General features: G+C 41.6%; 1 protein-coding gene across 3 annotated transcripts in view; it reads left to right on the forward strand.

The window, feature by feature from the left end:
* The first annotated feature begins 884 nt into the window (after nucleotides 1-884).
* CYBB (cytochrome b-245 beta chain) overlaps nucleotides 885-21,466 on the forward strand; it is a 31,256-nt gene continuing 10,674 nt past the window's right edge. The window contains exons 1-7 of one of the 3 annotated variants that reach the window (XM_082337641.1): nucleotides 885-931; nucleotides 10,324-10,470; nucleotides 13,298-13,393; nucleotides 14,825-14,935; nucleotides 18,594-18,678; nucleotides 19,938-20,083; nucleotides 20,899-21,089. In XM_082337641.1, the coding sequence (XP_082193767.1) occupies nucleotides 10,426-10,470; nucleotides 13,298-13,393; nucleotides 14,825-14,935; nucleotides 18,594-18,678; nucleotides 19,938-20,083; nucleotides 20,899-21,089 (674 nt within the window). In that variant the 5' untranslated portion in view covers nucleotides 885-931; nucleotides 10,324-10,425. Of the gene's footprint in view, nucleotides 932-10,213; nucleotides 10,471-13,297; nucleotides 13,394-14,824; nucleotides 14,936-18,593; nucleotides 18,679-19,937; nucleotides 20,084-20,898; nucleotides 21,090-21,466 lie in introns of those variants that run through there. The other 2 variants (XM_082337640.1, XM_082337642.1) reach the window with 2 other exon arrangements.

A 21,466-nucleotide genomic window follows, 5' to 3' on the forward strand; every position in this document is an offset into this window, starting at 1 on the left:
TGACAACTAAAATGAACCCTCTTTTAAAAGAAAAAAAAAGGTATTATTTGCAAGCCAATCTGGTGACACTTGCAGGCTGACTCAGAATTGGTGAATACCTGGGGTTGGTACACTGTAATCTAATTTTAAAAAAAAAAGGGGGGGGGGGCACTTTTTTTTTTAATTCTCCAGTAGTTCCTAGATTTTTTTTTCCTATAGCAGCTGATAATACCTATTCTCAAACAATAAACCATTTTCTATTACTTCCTCTTATTTGAAGGGCTTATGTACCAAAGAAAACAGGATTTTGAACGGAGATATTTGCAAGCCGAACTTCATGGTGGATATTTATAATCCTGTATTTTAAAATGCAGCTGCGATAACTGCCTCAAGTATCTCAGGAATCATCACAGAAACATGAATATAAAGTAGTTTGGCAGAGATGGTAAGTTTGATTCACTGGAGACAGAAGACTTGAAAACTAAGAAGTGTTAAGGATTATGTAATTTCTTACTGACCAAGAAAAATAAGTATAATAAAACTGTTAGGTCTCTTGGGTTCACCCAAAACTAAAGTCAAAATGAAAGGTAAGTGCTTCAAAATGACACTGTGCAAGTTTACTGAATCTTTCCCTTGAATGAATGACAACTTTATATCCTGGAAAAAAAGAACAGCGTTGTCCTTTTCTGGATTTTTCACAGTCATAAGGAAAATCTCCTGCCACTGAAATTAAGTTTTACAGAAATTATGAGTGTCTGTATTCAGGTATGAAAATTTCATCTTTCAGGTGTGAAATTCAGATATGAATGCTGCTATGCGTAAAGGCTTCTGGTCACAGACTAACATTAATGGGTAAACACATCTAAGCAGGGAAAAGATGCTAATTAGCTGGATGTTGCTTACTGAGATTCTTCTGGAATGACATCACAGTTGTAACTTCTTGGCCCTGAAGGTGAGACCTGCTTTAATGAACTAGAAACAGCCTGTCTTAAACACACGTTCTGTGCCTTCACGTTCATAATTGTTTAAGTTCCTATTTTGACAGAGCAAACAGTGACAGTGAATAAATATTACAGATGTTAACTTCTGAAATTTCTTTCATCAGCTATTCTTTTCATCTGATTAATGTGCCCTGTCAGTACAGAGCTTTAATCACCCACAGATACTTTCAGGAAAATGATGAGGGATGGATTCAGATGGAGAAAAATGCCAGAGGTAGTGAAGGTGAAGATTAATTCATAACTGGCTTCTAGAGCGGGAGCTAAATATCAAAACAGCAGCACAGCACCTTACAGACGAGGTACCAGTGTTGCATTTCATTGTCTTTATGCATGGATTTGCAGTTCTTGTAAATCTGTGTTGCAGTAAGATGTGCACTAAACTCAGCAGCTAACAAAAAGAGAGGTGCTTGCAGTTCCTTTAGTTTTGCAGTTGGTGGCCCTCATAACACCAGTTATGTTCTTTAGAATACATGTCCTAGCTACTCCTCCTTCCTCTCTGCTGCTTTATGGTGGTTGTTTTAAATAGAAATGGAGAAACAAGGCACAGTGAAACACTCAGCTGCATTTTCTAGTAGGGCTGCTCTTTAGAGCCAAAGTTGCATGGCCGTGAAAAGGGCTGAACTCATGGAGTGCGTCAGCTCTTCATTGCCACATTGCAAATTTTAATAATAGTGGGCAGTACAGTTACTCAAAAGCATGCAGGTATCATTTAAAAAAAAAAATAGAATGAAAAGGAGATTTTCGAAAAGGAGATTTTCAAAAAGGAGTAGCATCAATTTTGGATCTACAAGGAAAGCAAGGGAGCCTTACAACCGCAGAGTAATTAGGTGTTTCTTAGACTTTTTTTTTTTTTCATTGTGTTTGTGGATTGCTGTGGGCTTCCCCCCCCCCCCCCCCCGCTTCTTACTTTTTAAGCAACAAGGAGAAAAAAGACCAAACATGGGAAGAAGAAATATTTTAGGAAAATGATAAAATGTCTTTGCAAACCTACAAAAATGTATGGGGCAACTCAGAAATATGTGCACCTAAATTTACCCACTGGTGTTCTCTAAGGTGCATGGTGCAAGTCCCAGTAAGGAGTCCAGGTACAGCCAGGCAGTGTACCCAGCCTCAGAAACTGAGAGGGTTTCCCTGATCTTGACATAGCCTAATTTTTTAAAAATTTATCTCTCTTTCTTGTTTGTCTGTTTTAATACCAGCATAGTCTTAATTATATATATTGTGTTGCAGTACACACATTAGTTTCGATTCTGTATCTCAACACAAATAGGTAATTTCCATGCTAATGGTCAGAACAGAAATATTACCACTGACATAATACATGCAGTTTGCTTAGCTGATTCCACCTTCCTTATGCATGTAAAGAAAAACAATGAGCTGTGCAATATATCAAGAGAGTTTGTAACACCATGTAGTAACTGGCTGGTTCCTGGTTGGATCATGTTTTCTTCATTAGCTGACAAGATACAATGCCCTGAAAAATCAGTGTCTGTTCTTTACAGAAAGATAAAATATAATTGATTGGAGAAACCTAAGGCATTGCACATGCTAAGTCTTGTTCATGGGCATTTGGCTGTGTACATCAGAAATGAACTAAACTACCTTAGAGTAAGAAGCAAGTGAAAACACTGCAGGGGAGACAGGTTATCAGGTGGGAACAGGCAAGGAATGTAATAAGTGAAAAATTATTTCTGCCTTGCTGTGAAATATGAACCTCGGTAATGATGTTGATGTTGTGCCATAAAGATGGACAGTAAGGCAAATTCGGGGAAGGCTAAAGAGTGCAGTACCATTAACTTATCAAATGACTCAACTGCCAATTACATGTGGCTCTTCAGCATAATTCACCATTGGTACAAAATGAAATGGAAGCCCCCAAGGGCCGCAGGCAGGAGTCCATTAGCAAACACCTATAAATCACTTGAACTATAGCAATCAAGGGCTTATGGGTTTGAGCTGCTGTCTTAATAAACCCTATATCACTGTTCTTCCCAGGGTATAACAGCAAATGAGCAGTTGTCTCTTCAAGCGAAAAAGAAAAAAAAAAAATTGGCAAGGGAAAGGGAAGATTTACTAATGGGAGATCTAAAATTAAAAGCACAAACTGTCATAAGCATATCACTCATTCACAAGAAACTCCAGTGTACTAGAAAACTAAATGCAATTTTAGCATGTGTAAGAGCATATTTGTATGGAAAAAGTACTGGCAAAGGATTGAAGTATGATTTGGTAGGCCCTCCCTGCCAGGTAGCAAAAGTCTCAGTGAGATGGGCTTGTGTCCCAGAATGCAAAATAGTGTTGTAGGCCACTGTAATTAGCAGTCAAAAGCTCTGATTTTGATCAAGGTGGTCACAGTTCCTTTAACTTTAGCAGAAAACTATGGAAGAGAAGGATCTCTAAACCCAACTGAGAAAGAACTGAGGTATCTCCAGCCTATTGCTACTCCCATGAAAGCCTGAGCAATGGAAATAACAGAATATCATTAAGCCATCAAACCTTATATTAAAAGGTCATAAAAGCAAAAAAGATAATGAATAAGTAATATTGTGGAAATTGTATTCCTCAATCTAATCCATTCAATTTCATTTTTAATAGTGGTTTCTCTGGAACTGCTAAAAATGTACTACAGGAGGGAGGTATGTGTGTATGTACAAAGTGCTGTAAACAGTCTTGCAACAGGAGGCTTCCATTAATCCAATGGTAATTCAGCCTGGGAGAAAGTCATCCCAGTTCAAAGCCCAGGTTGTGTGTCATTTGTGTCTTCATTAAGTTTTCCAAAGAGATGGATGGATGCCTCTGAGCTTCTCTTGAGTGTAACTTAAGCCGGGGAGGGCTTTGCAAGCTACTCTAACAAGTGTCCGAGTTATCAGGGCAAATCCAGAAGTAAAAAAGCTTTATCATGACAAATAAGCAAAGGGAAGCATATAAATCCAGTGACTGTGTGGCTGGAGCAGCGTAATGCTATATTAAGAGGCAGTTTAAGTATGATTTAGCAGCATATAGGCTTCCTGCTGAGTCTTGGCACAGGGATGAAGCACATTTTAGTAATCTAGCTGAAGGATAATTTTTAAGCAAAAGCCTGTTCCTTGGTGCCACAGTTCATTGTGTCATGTTATCTTATTTAGACATGTGCATAAAACATGACATCATTCTTCAGTGTTTCCCCTGCTGATATTACTGAAAGCTAAAAATCCTCGGTACAAACAGGGCTGAGCCAGAGGCTCTATCTGTCAGTTGTCTGGTCATGGACAGGCATCTGCTAACTGAACTGGGTCACGCTGTCACCCCCATGCTGAGGACTGGGAGAGAGAAAAATCAGCAAAAACCTATCACAGCTCTCATTTGTATTTTATAAGACAAACTGCAGCAATGTGAAGTAATATAGACCTGTGTAGTTAGGGTGTAGGTGCTACGGTGTTCACACCTGGGTAGCTGTTCCCGTGTGTGAATGGGGATACTGGAATACTTCTATGGCTGTGTAGTTGTATTGATGCCATTTCTTCCACTGCTCTAACACAGACACTAAGACACTCAGCCAGCCAACAGAGCGAGCTGTATCAGGGCATGGTGCAGGTTTAGCTTAGACCTGGGATTACAGAGCCTTCTGTGAAGTGATGGCTTTTGCGTGCATGTGCATGCTCTCAGGCTCCCCGTGTAATATCATAACATGGATCCAACTCTAGCCACTGTGTAAATGCACTAAAAAGACAGACTCATTTTCAAAAATTGTTCTTTGAAGTCAAAGATGAGAGACAAGTGATAGATGTGGAGCAATAGGGAAATCCTAGCACAAGGCAGCCTGCCTCTCTTTAACACCAGATGGCTTGTGATGAGTCAAGTCTACTAGACTTTCAGATCCATCAGGGAGCACGTAGCTGCAAAAGTCAGCAGTGGGCCATGTGAGTGGGAGCTGGGATCCTGAGCGAAACAGTGAGGAAGTGGCATTTTTAGTTAAAAGAGAAAAAAAAAGCGGTTGTCTGGAGATTGTAGGCCATGGTGGTCAATGAATCAATGCTGTGCTGATGTTTTACCTAAGTTTCACACCAGTGACTTTCATTCTTGTTTCTGACTTATTATCACCTAAAATATTTCCCTGTGGAAGTGCTGATCCCTGAATAGTAAATTAGCATTTAATACAAAATGTAAACCTACATTTACTGACAGTGGGCTTGTTTTCTTCCTCAGCTTTTACAGGTCTTTTAGAAAAATTTCACAGGCTCCCCAGTGTCTTTAGAAATACTGCACGTAGCCTAATGAATGAAAGTGTGCCCCAAGAGGCACCTAAGGAAAACCTGCCTCATCCCTTACCACTGCCCACCACCCTGCACGCTGTGCCAGCATCCCTTGGGGAGCAGAACAACAAGGTCTCTCCCCACACAAAAGCACACGAGATTCACTGCCAGAATTGGTCCAGGGACCGCTGCAAAAGGCAATATGCACAGACCCACAGGGATCTCACTCCCCAATGCCTGGCCCAGTCCACTAACACCATCTGAGCAGACCTCTCCTCTCGTGCGTTTTTAAATGGACTCCTCTTTGCACAGCACACTCTCGGTCATGAGCTACTAAAGCACAGCTATAGCAGGCTGCGAGGCACCTCACTTATTTCTAATTGTGGAAGTGGGGATGTAAACATGTGCCAGGAGTGATACAGTTCTAGTGGATCCTATTTGGAATTAATCTCTGGAGGTCCTTTCCCAGACTGTGATCGTGAGCTGCTAATTAGAAATGGGATTTGACATGTTAGCACTGAAAGAGAGATCACAGGCAGGGGGAACCATAAGAAAGAGATTTTGAACGGGGATGCGATAGAAAAGGGGACACAAGGACAGGTGCATGTGTTGGAAAGGTCTGGGAGCGAGTGGGCACATCTCCTCCAGCACCCTCAGCTGGACGGTACCCCACGAGCGATGTGGGGTGCCGGCTCCTGGTGCGGGGCCTGGGCCGGTCCGTGCTGCCCAGCGGGTGGCATCGCCGAGCCGCGCCGCCGCAGCGCGCAGCCCTCAGTGCAGACTGGGGCTGGTGAGCCACCCGCCTCCCGCTAGCTACAGCTCCGCTGGGGACACTTCGGTTTGGTAGGGCCGAGTTGGAAGTTTTCTAGGCGATGCATGATAAGAGCACAGGAGAAAACGGCCCTCCCTCTCACATCTTTCAAGGTGTTTTCTTGAGTGGAAAATTGCTGGTCAGCAGATTCTGGTGAAGTCCCTCTCTCCGGGCAGAGAAGAGTTACACCGGGCTATTGCTGGCCTGTGTAAAGGTAGTGGACCTGAAGCCATGGGAAGAGAAGTCTAGCTACACAGGGAGAAGCAAATCGATGATAGTTGTTTTCCAGTCCCAGAGCCAGACTAGCAGACCATAAAGCCTGGCACCCTGCCGAAAGGCTACAAGCTGGGCTCCTCTCCCTCAGTCCCACACAAAGCCAGGTTATTTTGGCCTCTTCCTTTGTGCATGGGAGGTTAAGCTATCCTAACTTTACTCCAGCTCTACCTGGAAACTACTGCCAGCTTAATATAATACAATTTCTATCTGTACTTACGGTACATTACTAGCGATGGCTCTTCCTTCCAATAATATAGCAGTGCACGGCCATTCTGGCCCGTTTTGTGCTAGTGCTGTTTGACTTCACGCCAAGACTGATATGGCCAATAGCATGTGGATCATACATGGATTTTTTTTTTTTTTACTACAGCATATGGGTTTCATGATCATTGCAAAAGGCAGCGTGAGGAAGTACCGGAGCAGGGAGCTACATTGAGGGTTATACTGTAAAACAAAGACATAGGAGGATCTGCCAGTCCTCACTGGAGACTCACTGGCATTTTTTCCTGGCTCACATCTATATGCTTTTCTGCCCTCATTTCAGCATGGAATCATTTATCTTGTAAACAAAACAGAAAGAGCCGGAGTGTCAAACTATGTCATTCCCTTGAGTGAAGGCAAGTGCATTCACGGCGACAGCTTCAGGCTGCATGTGAAGGCAGCCCCTTCAGGAAAGACAGCTTGACAAGTCTCTTGTCCGCTTCTTCCTCTTTGGTGTAGAATCAAGAGAAGGTTGATAAACAAGGATTGCACAGCATTCAAAATAAAGAATTCAGCCTACAAAATAGAGGCTAATCAGGGTCTCTCCTTGGCTTTGCTCCGGCTACATGGGAAGGAGCTCAGCAATCTCAGCTCAGGAACATCCTCAGCAATGCAGCAGCCAGGTCTCTTTCACTCTGTTCTTCTTATCACTCTCTCTTTTGGGGTTTATATATGCAGAATTTTACATTGTCCCTTTTAGGAGGCAGTTGTGAAACACCTGGGCCTATTGCAACTGTCTGGCATTAAATCTGTGCAGGAATATGCAGAACACTTGCACAGAGCAGGAGAGGAACTAAATTAATTCCCAAGCAAGGGGGTAAACTTACTGCAAGGAAATGCAGAACCCCGAGACCTGCATACTTTTGCAAAACTGTCATACTGCAGAAGGATCACTGTTCACTGAACTTTTCAGTGCAAAGAGGGATGAAAAATGCTGTGTGTGATCATCTAGCTTGAAAGAAATTTTAGAAACAGAATGAGATAGTGTTTCATTTTTTCCGTACTCCAGTTTTACACACTCCTACGTAATTAATACACAGCTGCCAATGTTGCCTTTTCTTGTACAGGATGCATTTTTTAAATTAGATTGAAGTATAAAACAGGCAAGTCTTCCTAATATTATAGCAATGACGTTTCACTCATTCAGAAGGTGCAAGCGCCAGAATTAAATCAGGGGTGACGCGTGGGTGGTTTTGGTACCAGTTCCACTCACACCTGTCACTTGCAGCAACCAGGCAAAGTTCGCTGTGCATTGTCCCATCACTTTTGAAATTAATGGGAAAACTCACAAACATCAGGGAGCACCAGAACTCACCAGCTGTGGAAGGGCCCAGCACCTCTACCCTTTCTTTTGAGTTCAGGCAGTGAGATCAGCTGAGTGCATTTGATAATTGCTAGACTGGGAGTAGCTGAAATATATTCTGTTTCATGGCCTGTATTCAGGCTGTTAAGAGGACGTCAGACTTTGCGACTGCTGTGACTGATCTAAGATCAGCCCCTGCTGGGTTTGTGGCCTGCCAGAAACCTCCTGAGCCAGTAAATCTGTGTTTCAGTGGCTCTGGTGCCTGAGGAGCTTCCAGGCAAGGCAGGGCTGGCCAAAGCTCAGAGCATCCTGGATGCCTGCACTTGCTCACCCCAGAGAAGCTGTAAATAACTTTAGCCTGAACTAAGGGGCAGCGAGAGCACTGCCATTTCTGGGCAGGGAGAACAGGCTAGTCTTCACAACAAGAATGGACATCCACAAATCAGAATTGCTGTCCTCCTTTCCTTCCCCAACCACTCTAGCTGTTTAGCTCCCAAAGACTACCTCCATAAACAGAAATATGGGGGACCAGACCCTCTGCTGATATCCATTTGGGACAGCCATCAAAGCGACGGGTACCATGTGAGAGCCTGGCCCAACACAGAGCCTGTCAAATGAGGTTGCTGCAAACCCCATTTAACAGGTTTTGAAGACTTCATTTAGGTTTTCAGTTACTGCAGCTTGGGAGGCTTCTGTGGAGGAAGATGATTAAAACACTGCCAGTCCTGCCTATGTTCTTCATCCCTGGGCTATGTTTGAGCTGTTACTTCTACATGACTCAAGAAGGAATTATAATGCAGAAATCACCTGTATCATTCAGATAGCTGTGTTTGTCTATTTGTTTTAGAAAGACGTAGAAATGTATGAGTTTGTTTCTACAATGGATCTTTGTTCAACTCCCAGTTATGTCACCTTATGGAGAGCATATTCCAGGAGAAATTTAATGAAGGCAGTCATATGCTGGAAGCAGAGGCAGGAAGAGAACCACTAGCCAGAACACGGGTATTTACCCCGGCTCCCCTCATCTTCATTTCTACATCGTGACCAAATGTCTCATCACTGCCAGAATCAGGCCCTAAGGAAGCTTGTTTCTAAGTGACTCCAGAGTAAGGTAGACTGTGCTGAGTCTCTTCTCTGACGGCCCTGAGTCACACAGGTTTTATCCCACCTCTCCAGCTCTTGCCCTCGTTACCTGTTCGACATCTTGCTTTCAGTTGCGGATCAGATCAGCATTTACGCTGGAGAGCAAACTTCAGTCATACAAACGTGATAAGAAGCTTGCTGTTTACTCCAGCCGGTGCAGGATTAGGCCTGTGAAAATGTCGCTGTGCTCTAAAGCTGTTAGCATGGCGCAAGGCTACGCCGGGCTCGCTCAGGCCTTTCAGAGCTGTGAAATTCTGCAGGGTCCAACAGGGTGCCACAGCTCTGGCAGAGAGACACCACCGGTCAAACTGCCCTTCTGCTACTTTCTAAAGCCTAAAAAGATCTTTAAAGAACACCATATGTACATACACTTCACCTCTTTGGAAAGGAGACGGACCTGTGTCGGTCGCTTTGGGAGGAGATCTGTTATTTCTGTGGCACAGTGGGTGGAATACACAGGAGAACGAGCCAGCGGGAGACATGTTTGGACACCTTGCTCCTCCCTAAGTCCTGGACCTTGCCCAGGGATGGTCCCTCTTAGTTCCAAAGCTTCCTCCAGACTACCATTCTGCACTCCGTATTGCAGGTTTGGGAATTGTGATACCACAAAGACAAAACATTCAGAAATCATTAAACTCCCTTAATTTTAAATTTTTTTTCTAAAGAAATACACTTGGGATAAGTATCCTTTGGCTTGTAAGCGCTAAAATAAATTTGGGCAATTAGCCATATTTTTCTCTCTAATTACCAAAGCAAAATGCTTACTTTAATTTTTTTCTTATATAGTGACACGGTTCCTGGGGCTGGAGACTCTGCAAGAGTGCAAAATATGAAAAATAGCCTATATCTAGTGACACGTGTCCTTGATTTTGGCCCGAGCAGAGAGGAAGTAGCAAGGCTTGCATGTACCAGACAAGAGGAGTGTTAGATTACATTTGGAAGCTTCTGTGGACAGTGAATTACTGGAAGAGAAATAATTCTAGTGATTATTTATCAAAGAGGATCAGCAGGAACAGCAACTCAGACCTGAGGTGATTAAAAAAGACAAGGCTGGGAAGAGAGAACTTTTCTGTGCATTCTGTATTACATTTCAGCATTTGAATTTATATAAAGTGGCAATACATCTTTTAGCAGAAAACCTGACCAGTTGTGTTACTTATTTTATCCTCTGTATCATAAGGAAAAAAATAGTCTATTTCAACAGTTTATATATATTTGGATTACGAAAAGTTATATGTAAAGATGGTAGAAACATGTTTGAAACAGAACTATGGACATGATTCGATGGTTAACTTATTTCCTAAATGAATGAGAAAGGAAACAGGTTGCTGCAAGCTTCTACTCTCACTTCCTTATGAGAGAAGACAGACGCTGTCCCAGAAAGACGGGGGCTGTTGTGCACGCTCGTCTCAGGCAATCATGGGTAACTGGGTGGAGAATGAAGGACTGTCCATCTTCGTCGTTGTAAGTACAATTTTTATTGTGATTTGTGTGTAGTAAAAAGTTCTACAGAAAGTTGTACTAAGCAGATCTCACTGTGCCAGGATGCATCTGGTTATTCAGAAACTAGGGCACCAAGTGCAGTGAAATGCTTCAAGAGAATAAGTTTTAAGGAGCTCTGTCTGGTATCATCTCGATTGCTGTAGGCTTCATTGTCAACTGAGAAATGATCGTATGTTGACTTTCATTTGCTTTGTTAGAAATATTTAAGTATCTGGGGGTTTTGGATGCAACAGCGACTTAAAGAAAACAAATAACATTACATCTCGCTTAACCATGAGTGCTTCAACAGAGAAAGCAATTACAACAACAAGCCTTTCTTGCACTTTTATAAGCAAAAAGGGGTGTAACTGAAAGCAGTGTCTTGAAAGTATATTTGTATTAGAGTCAGATTTCAGAATTTAGAGCAGAGATTCATGAATCCTTCATTAAGAAAACCAGTATTTGAACCGAGTTTGTAGACAACTTGCACAGAATAGCTGTGAAAGTAGGTTAAATTCATTCTGAGCAAGATTTAAAAGTACTGAAAATCCCAGTCACATTTAAAAGTGCTAAAGAGTAAGGCAGGGCAGTCCTCCTTGGACAAAACTTAGGCATAAGTTAGTATTTCAGTGTTTTCTTTTTTTTCACTTCACAGTGTGATACAAGAGCTATAGCTCTACAATTTTGTATAGATATATAAATAAAAACATATACAACACCGAAATGTAATACCAGTTAAGGGATTGTTGTCAAGCATGGTTAGTATATGTAAGTACTGAGAGGAAGAAGAGAGAGAACTTTTATATTTGTGCTGACTGAAATGTGAACATCTTTATTCAGAAAGGTATTTCTGCTGCTATGAACAATCGATACTTACATATTACCTTTACATTGTAGATATGTAGCTCTAGTTTAGGAACATAATCCTGGCACTTTAGTGCTTTGAAAAGGAGTAACTGTGTTTGCTCTCACCTTCAGTGAACTGAGGAAATTGAAACTGCCAGGAGGTGAATACTGGCATATTTTTTTCCCACCAGTACTGAAATATTGAAAGAAATAAGTAAGAGGCCCTTATTTTGTTCAAATAAGGAATTTGGTTTTAGAGTCTCAAAGCTCAAAGTCGGCTAATAGGGCAGGAAACCAAAGAAGTCACTGACAAAGAAACCAGCGAAAAGGACAGTTCACTGGAAGCCTTACCAAAGTGTTCTGCATTGTCCTCTACAGCTTTACTACACACTAAGTACAGGGTTATCCAGTGCTTGACAGAAACAGGACAGCCACAATTTCTATTGATTTACCCCAACAAAACAGAAACATGGCAGCCTTAACCCCAGCCAATGCTGCCTTCACTGGCCCTAGGTAAAGAGCATGGATGGCTGCTAACTCTGCAACTAACCCAAGCTGCCAGAGGGTGTCACAGTGTTTTTCAAAGGGTCCATGTTCCATATGGGTCAACACCAAGAAGAACTGTGAGAGACCATCAAGAATCATGCCAAGCTTCTTGGTCTTTTGGGCATGCTGTCATGCTACTGTACATGGAAGTGGCACACTCTCACTTTAAATACATATCCTAAGCATTTAATCCTGAGATAAGCTTAGCTTTTTAATGAGGTTTTGGGGATTTCCCACATACTGCCTTACCCTGGTGGAAATCCCTTCATTTCCCTGTATTTATGCCACAAGGGTAAGACGTTTTCAAGATCTAAATTAATCCCAAGTTTTTTACAGTGTCAGCTGGGCCAAAGAACTAGCAAAGCATATGGGTTAGGAGGGGTGAGGGACTGTAATGTCACAGTTTCTGGCATCCTTAACTTATACTCAGATATTGGGTTTTCTCCCAGTTCTCAGACTTTCTCTCCCCTGTTTTCATGCACCACATAGTAAATCTACTTAGACTAAGGGTGCACTGATACAGATTGATTTCACTATCAGATATGAAATCAGCCAACCAGCTCCAGAAGGGCAAATGGCCACATTCACTATGATCTCTGTGGCCAGACAGGCTTGTAGCTGCCTTAGATAGCTTTGAGAAGGGCTAATAACTTCTCTTTCCCTAAAGAAACCTGCACAGTACAATATGCAAGTGTGAGAGAATACTGCAGTACAGCTACGAAGAAGCCCAGTTTTGGGTAGTCTATCCACTACCAATGTGCCTGTGTTGAGTATTTCCTGCTGGCTGATTTCAGACCTTCAGAGCCTCCTACTCAATAGAAAACATTTGGCCTTAGGTGTAATTTAAGCCATCTGTATTTAGATCTCAAGCTTCTTTGTCCTTTGGCATGGCTCCTAAGTCTTCCTCTTACATAGGTTAATATGTCTGAGGAACCACCATTTAGAAGAGGCCCTAACCTTTAATGATGTTTGGAGATTCAACTAGACTCACAGACTTAGCTAAACACCTATAATATGACAGTCCTTATATAATCATAGAATCATAGAATCATTTAGGTTTGAAAAGGCCTTTGAGATTGAGTCCAACCATAAACCTAACACTGCCAAGTCCACCACTAAACCGTGTCCCTAAGTGCCACGTCTACATGTTTAAACCCTTTGAGCTATGCAAAAGTTTCAGCTACACATTGCTCTATTTTAGTTTACTGCCACTCCTGTACTCCTGTGTGCACGCATCAGAGCCCATTTCCACCAGAAAAATTTCTGTCACCCCTGCTGAATTTTTCATACCCTGTAGTATGCTTCCCTGTGCAAACAGGAGCACAATGAACTAATTAACCATTATCTGAACTGTGTAAATTCAGATGTATGATTTCTAACAACAAACTGTAAAGTTTCTTCTTTGTTTGTCTTTCAGCTTGTGTGGCTGGGGTTAAATGTCTTCCTCTTTTGGTGGTACTATCTCGCATATGATGTCCCACCAAAATTCTTCTACACCAGAGTACTTCTTGGCGTAAGTACAAAACATGTCTATCTTGGCATAGACTGAGCACATAGCATTTTTCCCTAGTTTTATTTGATTGAAACAGGATCAAGTGGCTGGAGCAGCAGGTTCATGTTAGGGTTAAAAGTCATGTGCAAACAGATACCTGAATGCAGACAGATGTCCAGTGCTTCTGAATAGAAAGCTGGTAAGCAAAATAGAGAGATCCCATTCTAAAGATGTTTTCAGGTAACTATTATGCTCCTGGTAATTAAAGTGAACATGCATCGTGGTTGCTTTGTTAAGCAAAAGATGAATAAAATATTGCCATTGAACTATTCTGCAATCATTTCCCCATGCAATTATTTTTCATAGCATGAATAGTTTACAAAGCTATTAGCTCTGAAAAGCAATCATTGCTCATATATTCATCAAGTGTGTGAATAGTAGTCAAGTAGTGAAGTGATCCTGGACCCTGGGCTATTCAATGTAACCCAACTGGTTAATGCAGCATTATGTGTCCTACCACAAACTTGCTTCCAAAGCTACCATGGGTCATGACCAATTGACAGGGAAAATTCATTTGTTCACATATTTCAAAAGCCTGATCACAGGCATAAAAATCAGTCTAAGCTTCAAATTACAGAACATGGCACTTCGTAAAACGTTTGCAAAGCCATGGTTTAATTCAAGAAAGCATGAAATCCTGTTCTACATACAGCTTCAGATCTATGGATTAAAATCATGGTGCAGTTGCCTTTGAAGTCACAGAGACCTGTGCTTGGATAACTAGATCTTGGTGTAACCCCAAGTCAGTTACTGTGATTTGAAACCTGAAAGGGTCCTAATCAATGCAAGGAGAGCAAACATTATCTTTTCCTTCCCTTCAGTGTGTTTGGATTAATATGGTCATTATTGCCTCCTTTCAAATAGTCTTTGTCAAAATCTGAAATCATTCAGTATGTGAAGAGCAATGTTAAGGGAATATATTCCTAAAAGATGAGGCAACAAATTTCCCTAGACTGCCTTTACTGACAACAGAGAACATAAAACCACTTCCCTCATAAGCTGTCCCTCTGTCTGTCATAACCCCCCAGCCAACTGAAACCACAGCAGTGAGACTTTCTTTATAGCTTTGGGACAGAAAACTCTACTAATGGCTTAGACTTGCATCTGTGCTTGGCCATTGACTGTCAGACATGACAGAGACCTTTTTGTACAACCATATGATTTCAAAACTGGAAATAGAAGGTGTCTATCTGGAGGAATGTGTTCTGTCTGCATGCATGCCTCTCACTTGGCCAGGGCATGACTACTCTAAAATGTGAACATTGTTAATTATCTCTAGATCTCACACTCAAGAAAAGTTACGATATAATACATAAATGAAATCTGTGCCTATCCATGTCCCGGATAATGTCATAGGTAATTCATTTAATAATGGCATCTCTCCAATTACAGCGTGCTTTGGCTCTGGCAAGGGCCCCTGCAGCTTGTCTGAATTTCAACTGCATGCTGATTCTGTTGCCAGTATGTCGAAACTTGCTCTCCTTCCTCAGAGGATCAAGTGCGGTAAGATGAAGAAAGAATTTCAAAATTTATGAAAGATAATAACCCAAGCAGCCTTGCAAATATACCAAACAACTTCATCCAAGTTCCCCAAATATACCGTACTTCGGGGATGTCCTCTTTTAAGAAGCAGATAAGCCTGGAGTTTTGCTATGAGCAAGACTGAGTTCTATATGCCAATGGTGTATCTAGAGCTCTGTTGAGAGATTTAGCCTTGAATTAGCCTCCTTTGAGACCTTCCTTTTTTCTTGCCTCTTGGGCATCCTGCTGCCCTGGATGCAAAGTCCCTCTTTCGGCTGGCAGCAGCCGTATGTGGTGCTGACACACATTTGCCTTGTTTTTCACTGATAACAACACCCATTTATAGCAGGAGGTATTACCCCATGTCTTCTGTCTTTCCATGTTCAGTTCTTAAAGTAAATGTAGTCTTTCACAGACTTTCAGAATGGAACTTTTTTCAGCTGGTTCATAAATTACATTCTTTCTTGTCCGAGTCGCATTTCCATCTCAGGATGAAATAGTTCACAGGCCTTTTGACCATTTCTAGCTCCCAAATGCAATTGTTATATACAGCACCGAGGAACCACCACTTAGAAAAGGACAACTGATTCTAGGTGACAGCTGGAGAGGTTTCCTATGATAGCACTGACTGTGTCACATTGTTGAAATCTAGATCTGTGGCTGTTACAGCAGAAATAATGCCAACAATGCATGCCATGGTGCAGTGAAAAAGCGATATTCCCCTCAAGCTCATGAACTGTCCTTCCAAATACATAATGATTCCTCCTTTCTTTCTAGCCTCTTTAATATACACATGGTCAACACCACCAGTTCACAGAAGTTGGTTTTCATCTGTAAACCTAGTACAAATACTTTCATGCAAATGAGAGAGCCTGCGGGAGCTGAAAGAGCAGAGAAAAAGAGGAAGCAATAAAATAGATGCAGTGTTTCGAGAGTCCTTCACGGGGAAAAAGAGTGGGATAAAAGTAGTAAGAAAATAATTGGAGACAACCCAGACTGTACATCCATCTAGTACAAATATCCTGACAATCAGTGTGGCTGATTGTCACACACAAACGAGATGTGTCTGCCTCATTAGGCTCCTAAATTGCCGGCTTAAGGCATAACCCTTAGAAGTATAAAGTTGGAATTACACAGACCAGGCTTTCAGTCCTGTGCTGTACCCCTTCAGATTTTGTGATTCTACAAAAGCAGACAGCCGTACCCCCCAGCTATGTAAAAGGAAAAAGAATAGTAAGTAAAACTGTAGGGTTAAAGTTGTTCTTCCCCTTGAGAAAGATCAACTAGTACCTGCCAAAATTCAGAGCTGACTCCCCAGGCTGCAGAAGTCCATAATGAATATAAATTTAGTAAGAATTAATGTTGCTATTGGATGAACACAACTGGAAAACACTGATGAGCCCTTGGTCATACAAGGCCTTCATGAGGTCTGAAACAGATTCCATGGGGGTCAAGCTGAAAGCAGGTTGGGCAGAGGTCTTCTGAGGTCAAAGCAATGCAAAAGCTGAAGACACTTTTGGAGACATTACTGGAAGCCTAAAATCTGTGGTAGAGTCACTCAGGCTACACCCAGCTTGCAAGTAAGAACCATGCAGAGAGCTACAGCTCCATTTCTGCTGCCTACCTGCAGCTCGCTATCTTGCTGATAGAGCTAGGCTGTATGAGGAAGCGAAGGGCTTTGAGGATGAGCAAGGAGGGGAGGGAGGGGCATAAAATAGGACTGTTAGACAGTTGGTGTTTAACTTCAGTTGCTTTTTGCAATAAAGCTATACCTCAGGAAGGAGGTAATTTTATATCTTAAGCAAAACATGCACAGCCCAGCGTGCCAGTGGTAGTGTCAGGACTGCGGTGGCCTTAGCACAGCAGTACAGCTGCTTATGCTTGTTCTGCTGTTGTCTCTACTTAGCTATGCTTTGCAAGTAACACCTGTGAGGATCTCTTAAGAAAAATCAGGATTTTTAAATGTCAAGTAACTTATTGAAAGGGTAGTGACCTTTCCAACAGCAATGTCATTGGGGTTAAGGAAAGAGGAGTATTGTTCAGACCCACTATTGGATAGGAACGTGCTGGAAACTCTTGCCCTTTACATCCTGCCACCCAGAAATCATACGCTACAAAGTTATTTGTAATTATCTGAACCAACAGCTGTGTTGCCTTTGCATGCCCTTTATTGCTGTATTCATCACTGTTGTTAATGAGCTTCACTACTGAACGTAGCTGCAGCATTTTGCCATCGCTTGGCCTTCTGCTGCTTAAACAGAAAGATCAAGTGGTTTTTGCAAGGCAGTCAAGCAGAGTTGGCACTTGCTCACTATGCTACAGTTTATTCTACAATCTTTTTAACTGTGTCTCAAGATACATGATACAGAGAAGGCCAAATTTCTTCTGGCTGTTTTTATAGTCTACTGAAGTCATTGCAATAGTCCCAGAGTGTTAGAATTTGCCCTTTAATCAATGCCACAGCTGGAGAATAACCGAAGAAAAGAACTGTTTTCTGCTCATCTATTTATCTGTACTGTTAAGACTCATGGGATATTTAGAAATGGACTGGTATGGAAGAGTAAGGCCACTGCTGGTATATCTCCACTAAGTAAAGAACAAATCAGAAATTAAATTGTTCTGGTGTTTCATCATCCCTTCTTCTGTTTCACTCCTGGACGGTTGGGATGATCAGCTCCACCCCATTAGCTGGGAAGATACGTTACCTTATCCTGCCATCCAGAAAGTTAATGTCCAGCAAACCCTTGGGAGAATATTTTGGTCTCTCTTAATTTGTTGTGTGAAACATCTACATGGTTCTTGTGAGGAAGTGTTTCTGTTAGTTTGCATAGTGTTTTCTTCCCTTTGTCAGACAGCAAAAGCAATATAAAGATACAATACAGGATAATCATGCTTTCTACTGTGTGGAGACAGCAAATGCTAGCTTTACAGGAACTTAAAGTTATAGAAAAACTCCCACTGACTGCAGCACAATTTAGATGGGGCCTGTTAGGAACCTGTCAGCATTCTTAATGAGGATATCATTCCGTTTTTCTTAAGAATCAACTTCTTCAGTTTGTATCAGTAGAGATTTTTTTCTTTTTGTTTCTCTTTGGATAACTCCAGCAACAACTTTTAAGTGAATGCCCAGCAAGTACACCCAGTATTTTGGGGAAGGAATCACTTCATACTACCAAGCATAAGTGACTAGCACATTTGGGGTGGGAGCTCCCTGAGACAGTTATACCCAGACTTTACAGTCCATTTCTACAGTGTGAACCACAACAGGATCCTGATGCTAGGTGGCAACTTGAGACTCTACCAAAGCGGTCATCCGGCTATGGCAGACTGTGATCCCTCCTTCTGTTTATAACATGTAATTTAACACAGACAAGACATATACTTTTATCATACTGGATGTGAAGTTTTTTCTCATTATCAAATACTTTGCTTCAATGGGACATATTAAAACATAATCTGTTATTCCTGTATTATGAAGTATGGGGGGAAATATTTTTGTCTATATTTAGGAATTCTAGATTTTTACCAGCAATGCCACCAATTGTTGTGCTCAGGGCCTCTGTTTTTGTCCCTGCATTTAAATAAGTATGCATAGATATAACAAATAGTCTTCAAATACTTTTTTTCTTCAAACCCAAAGTGCTGCTCTACCCGTGTCAGACGACAGCTGGACAGGAACCTCACCTTTCACAAAATGGTGGCATGGATGATCGCCCTTCATACTGGTTGGTGCTCAAATGTGTCTTTGTTTATTGCTTTCTCGTGCATTTTACACAGAATCCAGGTGGCATTCAGGTTTTTAAGGATATGGGCAGTGACCTGACTTCATTAACCTAAAGGAGTCAGCATGTGCCAAGGCTTAAATCAGTTTCCAAATAGTATTGTGCAACTGGCAGAGAGCAAAAGATAAATAAGAAAGAATACTTTTCTCTTGAACCGTCGGCACCATTTATGACACTGGTTAATAAAGGGTTTAGCAATGCCCTGAGAAGCAGGTACCCTGGCTTTAATTCTTGTTTAGACTTATTTCTTAGCTGGCATGTCTGAAACAAATAATAGAAATGATGAAAAAAAAGGGTATAAAAAGCTTGGACAGGGCATGGAAATGTTTTCATATTTTATCTCTCATTTCCTAAACTAAGGGGTTTCAATCTTTTTTTTCCCCATCAAATTTGTCACTTCTCAATGCAAGTACCTTACAAATCATATATCCTAGAACAGTCTTCATATCAGTAGATTACTTGAGCTGAGCAGGTTCCCTTTCTGAGCTGTGGCTGAAACCTCACCGCCACTTCGTAGAAAAGGAGCAGGGCGATGCAGTTAACATAAGGCCACAGAGGAGGTCTGCAGCAGCCATGGCTTCTTTGGGGGTGTTAGATCTGTACCCACCAGGCCCTGTTTTGAAGGTGAATAAGCACCTGGTGATACAAAAGGGGAAAAATTTTGAAAAGCATTGTACGGCTTACCCCTGCAATAATGCTTAGTGGAAGTAGTGTTGAACACCTCAGCTGTAGTAGGTTTATGGACACGTCCTGCTCAGCAAGAATATTATTAGTGATTATCAGCAATACAGCAGAACAAAGCAGCGCTAGCAGATGTGACACCAAAGAGATCCAGATTCACATCTTGGCTCTTCTACAGAAATCCTGGGTGATCCTCACAAATAATTTAAGCCATCCCATGCTTCAGTTTCCCATGTATTAGGGTACTACTACTTGAATTGTTGAAAGCTTTTGTTGAACAAAGACATGCTGGAAACTTCCCTTTACTTCATTTCTTCCCCTACCCAAAAAGATGTAAACTTCAGATGGTGAAGCTTTAACAGTAAAACACGTCAGTGATCTGATATTGTGATGAAGAGGGTGAGAGTGGCAAAGGTCTTCAGCTGCAGTTGAAAAATGTTACAAAGTTTCAAATGTTACCCAAAACCACTGAGTACTTGTCTTGTGCTTAACCTCGGTTATTTCTGTCCTCTCGCTCCTAGCAATTCACACCATCGCACACTTATTCAACGTAGAGTGGAGTGTGCAAGCCCGTGTTGAAAAGAAAGGAACTCTGGCAGCTGCGCTTTCTAGCCTCGGTGATAACCCAAATGAAAGCTATATCAACTTTTTTAGAAAAAATATTCAGGTAAGTGACATCAGGCTGTGAAGAGTCATTATTACATTTGTTTAGATGATCATATAAGACTATTTGAGCAGAGTGCCTATTTCTGGTGTGCACAATCTGGGTTTGGGCCACCTCGCAGCAAAACCTTTTATAATTCATTCTTCTATATTTGTCAGTAATATTGTTGCTGAATTTTGGTAGTACTTTAAACTTTTTCACCTGAGGATTTCAAAGTAGTTTTAAAACATTATGTAAAAACAAATACCCTGTAAAGCAGTCTTCTAAGGTAGACGTGGCACACAGAAAGGTACACAGAAATCAATGTAAAAATTTTGAACTTGGGCTGCTTAAGCTCTGGTTAAAAACAAAACAAAACAAAACAAAACAAAACAAAACAAAAATAAGGAACTTCCCCATTCCTCAGAAGCACGGAGCGTCCAGTCTCTGTATGAGGTATGAGACCCACAGCTGCACAATGTCACTGAAAACGAGAGCTTTCATTTAGCTCCCTAAATATGGATGTAGGACTCCCACTTTTAATAACAGAGCTGTGCAAATGTGTTCACCTTCCCCAAACCTGTACTGCTGAGCAGTGGCAGAATAAGAAACAATGTTTGGTGTGTGAATCGATGGAAAACCCTTTCTCTCTACTTCCACTTACTTTAGTAAAGGTAAATCTGCAGTGCAACAAAAATGGAGTGGGATTTTGGCATTGTTGGCATACAAATCACAGAGGATGACTTAAAGATTTACAATAAGGTGAAGGATTTGGTGAGTGAGACAGACTGATGGTTCAGCTTGCTCTGCTTAGACCAATGTGTGCAATTATTTCACAGAATCCTATGGGGGGCCTATATGTGGCTTTCACATACTTGGCTGGCCTCACTGGCGTTATCATCACGCTGGCCCTCATACTAATCATCACGTCATCCACCAAAACCATCCGAAGATCATATTTTGAAGTATTTTGGTACACCCACCATCTCTTTGTCATCTTCTTTATTGGCCTTGTCATCCATGGTGCTGGGTGAGTATTTGCGCTAATCACACAATACGTGATAACTACTGTATCTTAATGTAAAGCCCTCTACACACATAAGTATAGGGACTTAAGTCACTAAGCAGCAGTTACTTTTGATGGTAATGATGGGCCAATACAGGCTCTGAAAGCCAAGAGGCTCTCACTGATATATGCAACAAGCTACTCACATGCATGAGGCTTTATGAGACTCTGGCATACTTAAGCTCTCTGATACTCCTGATATTTTAATTGGAAAGCTCTTTTCCAAGGTTCCTGTTTCTAATTGTTAATTTATCTTTCTCTCCTAAAAGAAATTGCAACACACACATGCATGTAAGGAGACCTCAGCATAAAAATGATACAGAGTGTAGGATTTCGTTGGG

The sequence above is a fragment of the Platalea leucorodia genome (genome assembly GCF_965183815.1).
Source record: "Platalea leucorodia genome assembly, chromosome: 2".
Taxonomy (NCBI): Eukaryota; Metazoa; Chordata; class Aves; order Pelecaniformes; family Threskiornithidae; genus Platalea; species Platalea leucorodia.